The following is a 12,583-nucleotide window of genomic DNA, read 5'->3' as shown; positions in this document are numbered from 1 at the left end:
ACAACACTGGGTTGCATTAGTTGGAAAAGAGTATGAAAAGACCTTGTTTTCAGCTTCCAAAGAAATTTGATAATTGATGCCTTGTTTGCAGATTATTTATGTTTATGTATATACATACAGACTGATTCTGGGATCAGCTTGATATGGAGTAAAACAAACTGATATAAAGACAACGATAGCTTTGCAAATGTCTCAATTATAGATAAGTGTTCATTGATTTGTTATTGCAACCTTCTGTAGTCAATACTATGTCACACAAACTAGGCATTCTATGTCACACACATCCTGTCATTTGATAGACTGACGAGAGAAATAGACAAAAATTTCATGCTACATAGTCATGTGAAATAATATCATCAGTCTTAAGTCATGTGAAATAATATCATCAGTCTTACTTTCTTGATCCATTTGATTTTTACCTTTTAATAGTGTTACACAAACCAAAACTAGCGTCACACATAAAAAGCAGCAATCCTTACAGGAAAGGCATTGTTCTAATATCAATATACATACACATTGCATAGAAATTGCTAATTGATTAAATACACACAAATTTGCCTCTTCTTTTCTTTTGACAATAAAGTAGAATGCAACACTGGATTGTTTTAGTACTGAGTCCAATGAATTTTTGGAGACAAACCACTAACATAACACACTTTGATTTCCCTCTTATCTCATTCTAGAGTAAATGCAAGCACCAAAGGGTAAGGGAGAAAGAAAAATGGACCCCCCCTTCTATTTCAAGAAAAATAAAAAGATAGCTAATGGTTTCTTAGAAACCTGCCTTATCTACAACACAGAAAAAGTACTTTGATGTATTTACTTATTCAACCATTTTTTAACAACCTTGAGTTTATATATGCACCTCACTAGTACCTCTTAAGCAAACTTCTAATACGAACAAAGCACCAAGTTTTGAACAATGTTTTGTGCTTTCTCCAACCATCAAAATGCTTACCAATGACCTTTTTATAACTAGGTCTCTGCTGAACCAAAATCCAATACTCAGCAATGTTTGGCCTCCCAGTTATGTACTCATTCTCTAAATCCAAGAGTTTCAAACGAGCCAAAATCGGAATGAGCATCACATCGGCCATCGTAAACTCTTCACCTGCCAAATAAGGCGTTTCACTCAGTTGTCTTTCGGCTTCATCAAGCAGTCTAACCAAATGCTCCTTGCTCCTTCTCAAAACATCAGGGTCTTTTAATTTTTCGTCGGTTTGATAGGCTTCTCTCAACTTCCTATGATATGCACCTGCTAATTCAGGAGACTCCGACATACGAGCTATCACCACACGCCTTATGAACTTGGAAACATAAACTAGGTGTTTGTCCGGTATATGCGAAAGAGTAAAATATTTAGGATTCCATTCTTGTATCTTCTGCATCCATTCAATCACTTCCTTCCTATTACTACTGATATCCTCAGACCCTGCAGAGACCACAGCAATTCTTTCTATGTACCTGAAAATCCACAGCCCTATAAGTCGTCCGTTTCTAACAGAAACATTTAAAACATGTACTCAAACTCAACATTTGATTCTTAAAGGCTGCTTAAATTGGCTTACAATGCGGCGACGACAAAATAATGAAGAAGGTTTGAAGGGAACATACTGAATTATATCAATAGTCTTGTAAATGATGTGAGACCCGTTTTGGAAAACAGGGAGGCTTCCGCTGGGATTCATCTGGAAGAGCGTCGAATCCAAGTTCTTGCCAGTTACAGGATTGGCATGGAAAGATGTATAATCAATTCCCTTTTCTTCTAATGCAAGTCTCACCTTCTGGCTATCCAAATCAAATGGATGATGATATAACTGCATTTTATGATCACCACCTAGAAAGTTTCTGGTAGATATTTCTTCCAAGAGTTATTTATATCGTCAACGGCACCACCAGAAATCGTCTGCAAAACAATAAACAATATCTAAGTTATCATTAATACTACAAAATCAAAGTCATTACTAAGTAACATTTAAATATAAATGTGACCTAACATTAAAAGTACACTAAGTTCAGAAATAATAATATGGAAAATATGAGAACATGCAATAATAAACTACTTATCAAACCTAGAAAATGGATGATTCATATATTTGATAAATGGAAAGGTACTATGAACCCAATTAAAATAATTTCAATTTCAAAAAAACAAACAGTTAATAATAATTAAAAAAGGGTTTGATAAAGGAGGAAGAGAGAGATACCAACAGAAGCATAGAAGTTGAAAAGGAGATGAAAAGAAGGAAGCTTTTTAGGGATTGAAAGTGGAGTTGTGGAGAGTGAGGAAGGAGAAAAGGGGCAAAAGAAGGTTGTTTTGATTTGACTAGTTTGCAGAAAACTGTGAAACAAATGGCGAGAGAGAGAGAGACAGCGAATAAAAGAGGAAATAACCTACGCTACACAGCACATAAGTAAAGATAATGAGAACGTGTGCTCGACATAACTGTTTCTCGACCCACGTAATTAATTTTTGGTTTAAACGAAATATTCATATGGTAATTTTATTTCTTCTACAAAATGGCAAGAGAGAACAAGTCGAGAATTTTTGTTATCAAAATAATTAAATTTCTCAAGTTTAATCTATAGTAACCAACATTAGGTTGAAATTTGAGTAATTTCGAATCAATTTTGATGAACAAGATTCAATTAATCCGATCGAAATCTTTTGTTCTTCACTTTTCATTTGAGTGATTCAACCAACCTTAGTTGTAAGATGATTCTTGCTTCACAATGACAATGAAAGAAGGAAGAAAGAAGAGATGAATTTGGAAGATAAAGAATTTATGGTTTGAACAAAGAGGTTAAAGGTAGTGTAAAAAAGTTTTACACTGTCAGCCAATAGAAACAAATCGTTTTGCCATGTCATATAAACTTTTTAAAAATTAAAGTATGATTTATCCTGATTCATGGTTGTGATTGGTTGACAGTGTAAAACTTATTTACACTGTCAGTGCATCACCCATTTTCTCTTGAACAAAAAGAGAAGAATATTTTCTATAGAGTTTCTCTCTGTTACCAATAATAAGGGTTACTCCCTCTATTTATAGTTTTGAAATTGTTTTCTTCCTAAGTCAAAACTCAAACTACAAAAGCCCAAAATACCTATTTTGGTATAGGTCAAAATTCCATGTCAAGCAACTTGCTTCGACACTTTGACATCTAATACAACTCGATACGCATTAGACTCTTTTGACACACTCTTGTTTCTATTGAGCAACATGCTACTTCAACACAAGGGATTACAATCTCAACACACCACCTAATTCATTGTGTCTGACCTATCTACATTCATCAAAGATCTTAACTTCTTGAACACTTCGATCTGCACTCTTTTTGACATGATGTCTACAAACTAATTCTCAGTTCTGCAGTGTTTCAAGTTCATCTTCCCTTTTGCTACCTGGTCTCGAAGATAATGGAACTTCATTTCAATGTGCTTGCTTCAACCATGTGCTATCAAATTCTTCGCCAGATTGATAACTGATATGTTGTCGATCTTTAAGGTAATTGCTTCATGATCTTTCCATGTAATCTCTTCTACCAGATTCATCACCGATGTTGCTTGACATGCATAAAGAGAAGCAACTATGTACTCTGCTTCACATGATAATAGTGCTATTACTGGTTCTTTTCAAGAAGTAAAGATTGTCAAGAAAATTGAAGGTTTGCACGAAAAAAGCTTGAAGTTTTCTGAGTTTTTTTTTTGCTGAAGAAGGAAGAGAAAATGGGAGAAAAGAAAAGAAATGGAGAAGAGAGCTATTTATAGATTTAGAAAAAACTTTCCGTTTTCTTTTTCTTCAAGAAAATCAGAAACGTTTTGACAAGTGTACCACGAAGAATGAGAAAAAGGAGGTTGAGATTGTGTGTGGCACACAATCTCATAGGAAATTGGAATCATGATGATTTTCTCTGAATTCACACGTCTCTTAAATACGTTTTAATAAGTAGCCATGATGGTGGTGACGTCAGTGCACAACTTTAAATAGTGTTATAACTTCAAAAACACCACGTGTCTCAAAATAAATAAAAAATGAAATTTTTGGGGGGCAATTTGTTAACCAACAAATTTCATTATGCTAATTCGACAAAAGGAAGTGGTCGAAATTTATGCACAAGCGTAAATCAAGATGTTATACTCTTCGACCAGAGGCAAGTTTAAGACGAAATGTCAATGTTCGACTTACTAAGGCTTTGGTATGATACTTAGTAAAATTTCCAAAAGTTTAGAGATGACTAATTCGATAGATCGAAGGACTCGACTGAGGTAATTTCAAAATCAGACCAAGTAACTGTTTTTTGATCTTATATAAAATCTCCTGAGATACGTGGAGATCGATCAGAGGCAAACACAACATGCAAGAATGACGTGTTGAATGGAAGTTAGTCGAACGTTGAAGACAATTATTTTTACAAGTGCGATAAATAGGGATTCTAGTGTTAGAATTCGAGGGTGGCAAAATCATTGTAAACTTCAATACATACTCAAAGTATCCATACATAAGCGAGAAATGAGTCTCTAAAGGAAATGTATAAAACTGCCAACCAATTTTACTTATGCAAATAAAGTTTTTCCATTCTTTCTAAGTTTGTTCGTTTGTTTCTGTTCAAATTGTAAAATCGACTCAGTCGAATTGTTGTTTCCTTTAAACTTTTAATTGTACTTTTACTTAACCCTTTTTCAACACAATTGATATTAATTTCACAACAAATTTAATGTACGATTTTCCTAGAAAAATAAATAATCTGCCCCAAAATTTACTAGTTTGATCCGCCAAACAATAAATTTAAAACTAAATAATTGTTTATCAAAATCACCGGTGAACAATAACATTGATTCGATGATACTAAGTGTTGACTTGACATACTTATATATATATATATATATATATATATATATATATATATATATATATATATATATATATATATATATATATATATATATATATATATATATAAAAGAAATGCTAACTAGTGCCCTCAGGGCAATGGTTAAACATTCCAAAATAATAAATTTATTTCGGTAATCTGCGTATTTAATGTCTTGAAAATTAAAATATTAAATTTTTTATAAATTTTTTTAGACGCTTAACCATTATCCTGAGGACACTAGTTAGCAAGACCATATATATATATATATATATATATATATATATATATATATATATATATATATATATATATATATATATATATATATATTAAATAAAGTTATGCTAATTGTTTACGGTTTCTTTCTACACTACACCCAATGCATTTTACACTGTATAGATACATTTATTTTAGTGCCGCACAATTGTCAAAGTAAGAAAAAAATTACATCATATAGATATATTTATTTTAGTGCTGCACAGTTGTGAAAAGTAAGAAAAAAGCTATTAAGAAATTGATGAGTATATACTTCTTCGGTCCTAAAATATAAGAGAAAAAAATGTATTTTTTTATTCTAAAATTTAAAAGAAAAAAATATTTTTTATTTTTATTAGGTAAAATTAAATGCAAATTACATTTAATTTACATTCTTTTTCATCATTTTTATAACCAACAACGAATTAGAATTTTTTTTACATCTTCCAAAACATTTTATTTCAAGAAAACCATAAATTAAATAAGTTTATTTTTAGTATAAATTAAATAAACTATGCTTACATAATTTTTCAAGATGTATAATGTAAGTATACATAATTTATGCTTAAATAAACTATGCTTACACATAACGTTTCAAGATGTATTATGTAAGTATACAATCTAGTGTCAAAATGTATAATGTAAGCATAATTTTTCAAAAATCTCAAAAACACATAATTTTTCAAAAACATAAAAAATCTCAATGAGTATTTTAGTAAAAGCACAGAATTGGGAGGGTGTAAAGTGAAACTGCATAAGTAGTAGGATAAAATTAAAAAAAAAACCTATATTACTATTGGACTGACGTTATTTTTGATTGGGCTTTTATCATTGGGTTTTGTTAAGTTCATACCTATGAAAATTTTACTTTCTACCCACAATAAATACCCTCACCTCTACAATTTATATGATATTTATTTGTTGATATTTATATGTTAAACTTAATATACTTACAATTTTATTCGTTATTTAGAGGATACAAATTAACTCAATTCAGCCCTTAAATTTAAATTTTTAATTAAGTAGATTAAGTATGAGAAATTTCAGAGAATTTTCAAAATATAATACTCTATCACATCATTGCATTTTAATATATAATATATTATTTAAAAGAGAAAGGTTATTTTGACACTAGATTGTATACTTACATTATACATTTAGACAATATGTATTATGGATTCCTTTCCTCTTTAGAATATAAACCTATGTTACAGTATTGGAGTAGATTTAGTATTACCACAACTAGGGGTGGCAAAGTATGCAGCCCGCCCCAATCCGCCCCGCCCTTTCATATGCCTGCAAAAAAAAAGAGCGGGGCGGGTAAGCCCGCAAATTGAAATGGGCATAAAACCTAGCTCGCCCCGCCCGCCTATTTATTTATTTTTTCATTTTTTATTAGTTTTTTTACATTTTAATTAGATTTTTCATATAGTTTTTAAAACAATTTTTTATAAAGCATTTTTTAACAAATTTTACTAAAAAATATTACATATATTCACAAATAAATGTATAAAATAAAATCATCAAGAATTAGAATCAGTAGAATTAACTTTAAAAATAGCGGATTTTGACGGAGCGACGGGTTTTGGCGGGCGCTTTGGCGGGGCGGACTACGGCGGGCGGCGGGTTTTGGCGGGGTGAGCTACGGCGGGCGGCGGGTTTTGGCGGGGTGAGCTATGGCGGACGGCGAGCCTAAAATGTCAACCCAACCCACCATTTTTTGGTTGGTCCGCGGACCGGCCCGGCGGGCCACGACCCGTTTTGCCACCCTAACCACAACACTATTGTTTCGGTAAACAAGAGCAAAACAAGACGACAACTATTACAAAACTGTTTACTAAAAAATATGGTAATCGAAATCATGTAAATAGGAATACTAGGAAGTAAAAAGAATAGTCTTGAATGATACACTTTCAAAATTACAAATATACACATATGATTTAATTGAGAACTTATTTAAGTTTTGACTAAACATGAAAGAAGAAATTAATATGATATAATTGTTAACTCCAAAATAAAATCATGCACGGATAATGGCCCGCGGGCCGGCCTAGCGGGGTGCGCATGACATTTTGCGGGCCCAAGATCCAAATCCAGTCCGTCATTATTTGGCGTACGCGCAGACCGGTCCGACGAGTCACGACCACCCCTATCTTTTACTAGATTTTTAGAGGATCTATCCGTTTGTACCGGACTTTTGGGGAAACTCACGAGCTTTTACTTAAATTTTCAAAATTTACAAGATATACACTACCGAACCTTTTAAATACACCAAAGGATTTTTCAAACCACTATGAATTTTTATCGAATTTTTCAAATAGACAATGAAATTTTTAAAAATATCTATGAGTTTTTACCCTTTTTCAAAAAAATCAACGAGTTCCTATCGGATTTTTCAAAAAAATTGAGTTGTTATCGGATTTTTTAAAAAAATCTATGAGTTCTTATCGATTGTTTTTCAATTTTTTTTTATAAAAATATGATATAGTACGAGGTTTTTTGAAAAATACGGATGTTAATTTTCAATTTTTTTATCTATTAGAAATGAAATATCAAATTTTTTTCAAAAGAATTTGGAAATTTTCAAAACATATCAGATTTATTAAAAAATCCAAAAATAATAAATTTATTATACCCTCTAATTTTTCATTTAAATTTTCTGTTAAATTTTAACAAAATATTGTTATCATTATAAAAATATAGAAGTGTCAGATGAAATTACAGAAGGTATATAAAAATATGGAAGTGTCAGGTGAAATTACAGAAGGTGGCAGCATAAAATCTAGGATTTTTATGCTCAAGCACAAGATGGATTCGTTGGAAGTTCACTAGAGTTTACACAACAATATTGTTTATAAATATAAACTTCAGAGACTTGTAAGAAAAAGTTAAATTTTTAAATTTAATAAATATTTAAAGTATTTAATTTAATAATAAATTAAATATATTAATTACTCAAAAAATTTAAAAATTAAATTTTCTTACATATACGTTTGAAGGGAATACTTACATACTTCTGCGATGTAAGTTTGCATGATTTTATAAATATTAAAATGTTAGTTTAGTAACATACAACTAGTAACTAATCTAATTTTTTTCCTCTAAAACCCTTCAAAAATTTAAATAGACCTAAAATATATAAATCTATGAGAAAAACTAGTAACTAATCTAACTATTTCTACAGTATAAATATAACACATAACAGACTAAAATTAGTGCTCTAAATTAGGCACATTAATTTGTATACTAGTTGGAGCTCTACCTAGTTCACACGTCAGGTGTTATGTTATTGAAAACAAAAGGTGAATATATCACGTTGGGTGCATGTAACATCTGACGCTCCAACTTCCAACCATTCGGTGCAGTTTGTTTGTTGTACTTGAGTTGAAGAACTTGCCTTCAAATTCAATTTTAGAGGAACCGTTATGTTTGGTGCTGTTCCAATTTTTCAACTTCACTATACTCTAAATAAATACTACTAGTACTTTGTGTTGGTCCTACAACTATAATGGCAGTAACTGAAAAGGAAGTGGGAACAGTATAAGAAACAATGCAAATGTTTTTTTTAATTAGATTTGTGCTACAAAATTAGTAGAAAACAATATTGTGTCATTATCATGGAAAGTCAAGACACCAACTGACGGGCTAGCAATTGCGGTTTGTTATCACCTGTTTTAATTTCCTTTTGGTTAATATGTCGTTTTGGTTTTCTATATGTATCATTGCATGTAACCAACTTCCTTCGTGACCAACATTCAACTACTGTTTGTTTGTTTCATAAGTTAACCAATCATTTCCTAATCCTAAGCATTCAGTTTTAAGCAATATATGAATCTAAAAATAAATAATCTTTTTTCTTGATAAATAGGGATAGATTGATTTGTTCATGTTTAAAAGATAGAGAGAACCTTTCATTTTGTGTTCATGTTTAAATGAATAGGTTGATTTGTTTAGCAAGCAATGGTATCTAGTATAACAATCTCTATGTGTTGCTTGTAATTGCCGATTTAGGTACCAATTACATCCTATTAGTTAGGCACTCGTCAATACTGTAATGTGGAAGACTGTATGAAAAGGTACCATGTCTTGATTTGAGTGAAAATTATAAGTAAAATAGACCCTTGTTTTTGGAGATATGTTCTTCAAGTTTTTTTATTTCATTGAATATCCTTTTGGGAAAAAGATCAGTTTTCAAGATAAATGATAGAAAATTAAACAACTAGTCGATTCATTTTTCTTTAAGTAATAAAGTCAGAAAAAATTATACAAATGTATTTGTATGGAGCATGAGGGACTGTTTTCCAGCAGACTCTCCCTAGAGATGTTTTAGACTAGTGACCTATCATTCTTTGGTATTGCAATTAGTTGTGGAGTCTGAAATCTTTTCGATTTAATAATCATGACTCACCCATCTTCGATTACCTGAAGTGGTCCTCAATAGTTGGTCTAGCTCTCTGTCTTCTGGATAGAAAATTTGTGTCCTTAAAGAAAAACTTAAAGCTCTTAAAAGGGACTTGAAAGCTTGGAACCATCATGTGTTTGGTAATATTAATTCCCACATTGAGTCTCTTAGGGAGTTGGCGAGTACTATTGATTTGAGAGTTGAGCAGAGTGTTATCTTTGTGGAGGAGTTGGAGTCGAGGAGTAAGGCTTCCTTAAATCTTTGGTCTCTCCTCCGGATCAAAGATTCACAACTTTTTCAGAGGTCTAGAGCTAAGTAGCTCAAAGAGGGTGATGCCAACACGAATTTTTTTCCATACATGTGTTAAGAGTAGGGATGATTGGGTTGAAGAGGTCTTTGAGATCCATTAGATTGTAGTTTATCATTTTCCTACTCACTTTAGAGAACCCTACAATGAACGTCTCCGGTTAGATGAGGTTTCCTTCAATTCTCTCTCTCAAAAGAGGATAATGCAAGTCTTACTACGCCTTTCCTTTTAATTGAGATCGATCGAGCAGTTGCTTTTCGTGATGGGAATAAGAGCCCTAACCCTGATGGTTTTAATTTTTCATTCTTTAAGAGGTTTAGCCCTTATTGAGAGAGGATATAGGAATGATGATTGATCAGTTCCATCAGTTTGCTACACATTCCCATATTCAGTTAGGAGACTTTAGACCCATTTCTTTGGTTGGGTCTCTAGGTTCTATGGTGTTATGGATAAGATTATTGATCCGCTGTCGCGCACGAATCAAAAACGAGTATTTTTAAAAACGGCAGTTTAGCGGCAACGACAACTCGAATATCGTTCTCACAAGGATTCTTGTTGATTATCAACCAATGGTAAGTCGATTTAGGGAGGTTTGGTTTAGGATCTATTTAATAATAATATATTGAAAAAGTGATTAAAATAAATGATTATGTAAATAAGCTAAAACGACAATTCTACTGATTCAGTTACCGACTTATCACTGGTTTAATAAACTTCAATCCCCTAAGCGGATTCTATTCCCCTACCGATTACAACACCAACTAACAAGCGAAATTGACATTATAAGGTTTCATTCCTATTTTCCGAATAAAGCAAACAGATTAAACACAATCACGAATTAAGCAAACATGATTCTAACATACACACTTTAACGATTAAGCAACGATAAAGTATGACAAAAGTCAAGGAACATAAATCAATCGGTATGAATAAATAATATTCTATATAACTCGAATTAAGCAAACAAGACATATAGATTAATATCGAAAGGGAAAAGAAATTGAATTAAAGATTAAAAACCTCAAAGTATTGGAAACCGTAACCAACAGAAAAATATTTTGTGAAAAGTAAAAAGTGACAGAATTAACAGTACGGCCAGACCTAGGTACTAGAGAGAACCAAACGGTTTACAGCCCAACTGGGTCAAATACATAACCCAGGCCCAATACAAATGACCCAAAACAAAAATAACTAATGCTGCAGCTTCAAACGAATTTCTGGAAAATATGCGCTCCGAATCTGACTTTGACTCCAACAAAATAGTTGTAGCTCTTTCTCTTAGCTTTCCAGCGATTATTAGAACGCGTCAATTGGATTCTCATAGCTCCAGTTATGATCATTTTAGTACAGACTGCTAATGCTAAAAATTAAGTGCGAAAATCAAATAATAATAAAAATAAACTGAAATACAAAAACATGATAAAATAGAAAAATAAACAAACCAAACCATAGAAATTTCTAAGTACAAACATAAAGGAACGTGCATCAAAATTCATTGATCAATCATCTTATCTAACTATACTTCCTTCTTTAAAGGTAGACTCTTAGTGGACGGGGTAGTAGTTGTGAATGATCTTGTGGATCTTGTTAAGAAAATTAAGAATTCTTGTCTCATCTTTAAAGTTGATTTTGAGAAAGCTTATTACTCTATTATCTAGTCTTTCCTTAACTATATGTTCTCTAGATTTGGGTTTAATGATAAGTGCAGGAGTTGGTTTAGGGCTTGTGTGTTTTCTGAAAAATCTTACGGTCTTGATTAATGGTTTCATGACCTAAGAGATTAGTATCCAAAGGGGGTTTAAGCAATGAAATCCCCTAGCCCCCTTCCTTTTTATCTTGGTAGCTAAATGCCTGAGTGGTCCGATTTCTAAGGCTGTAGAGATACACCTTTTATCAGGTGTTAGAATCGTATCCTCGAACTTGATGGTCTCCCATCTTCAGTATGCAGACGACACGATTATCCTGGTGGATGCTACTATAGATGATATTTGGACCATCAAGGCTATTCTCTATGGAACTATATGTAAGTCTCCATGGTTGGGAGATTGGCCCTCGTTAACTATGTTCTTAATGTCATTCCTATATGTTTTCTTATCTTTTATGAAGATGTTTGTTAAGGCTTGACAAAACAAAGTGAAGATTCATATGAGCTTTCTTTGGAGAGGATTGAAAAGGGAGTATAAGATCGCTTGGGTGAAATGGGTGGATTTTTGCAAGCCTAAAAAGTTAGGAGGCATTGACATTCATGACCTTCGGTTGGTTAACTTGGCCCTTTTGGGTAAGTGGAAGTGGCACATGCCTTCCGGGGATTATGGCATTTGGTGTGATATTCTCACAGCAAGAAATGGAGTTTCCTCTATGACTTCAATCATGGGTGGAATAGCCGATTGCCTCATATCGGCCTCACCTTGGTGGAGAGGGGTTTCCATTTTAGGATCTAAAGCCGTTGACACTTCTGACTGGTTCAAGGATGGGTTATTCTTTAAAATTGGTTCTAGTCTCCTTACCTCTTTCTGGAAGGACATTTAGGTTGCGAATACTCCCATTCGCCTTAGATTTCCTATACTTTTTATGATTTTTGACCAAGCCTAAATATGTAGGGAAGGTTGATAGATGGGAGGGGGAGTTGGATCTAGGACCTCAAATGGATGAGACCTTTTCTCTTTGAATATGATTTGGATCTTTTTATCGATCTACAGTCTGTGATTAGGGGCTTTACTCTTTTTTTTGGTATTATGCTTATA

The 12,583-nt window shown here is 32.6% G+C and overlaps 2 protein-coding genes across 3 annotated transcripts; one reads left to right on the top strand and one right to left on the bottom strand.

Moving 5' to 3' along the window:
* Positions 1-543: 543 nt before the first annotated feature.
* Positions 544-2,423, bottom strand: LOC131626434 (glutathione S-transferase TCHQD-like). 2 transcript variants are annotated; one of them, XM_058897247.1, is made up of 3 exons: positions 2,212-2,423; positions 1,615-1,906; positions 544-1,464 (listed from the first exon to the last, which is right to left on the bottom strand). In XM_058897247.1, the coding sequence occupies exons 2-3, from the start codon at positions 1,821-1,823 to the stop codon at positions 870-872; spliced, it is 804 nt and encodes a 267-aa protein (XP_058753230.1). In that variant the 5' UTR covers positions 1,824-1,906; positions 2,212-2,423; the 3' UTR covers positions 544-869. The 2 variants fall into 2 exon arrangements, with proteins under 2 accessions (XP_058753230.1, XP_058753229.1); XM_058897246.1 differs by having other exon boundaries at positions 2,208-2,422.
* A 9,561-nt stretch (positions 2,424-11,984) lies between these two features.
* On the top strand, positions 11,985-12,368 carry LOC131626445 (uncharacterized mitochondrial protein AtMg00310-like). The gene has a single exon (XM_058897264.1). It carries the CDS (start codon positions 11,985-11,987, stop codon positions 12,366-12,368), a length of 384 nt encoding a protein of 127 aa, XP_058753247.1.
* Positions 12,369-12,583: the final 215 nt, after the last annotated feature.

This window comes from Vicia villosa, unplaced genomic scaffold (genome assembly GCF_029867415.1).
Source record: "Vicia villosa cultivar HV-30 ecotype Madison, WI unplaced genomic scaffold, Vvil1.0 ctg.000287F_1_1, whole genome shotgun sequence".
Classification (NCBI taxonomy): Eukaryota; Viridiplantae; Streptophyta; class Magnoliopsida; order Fabales; family Fabaceae; genus Vicia; species Vicia villosa.
This window is presented reverse-complemented; position numbering and strand designations above follow the sequence as displayed.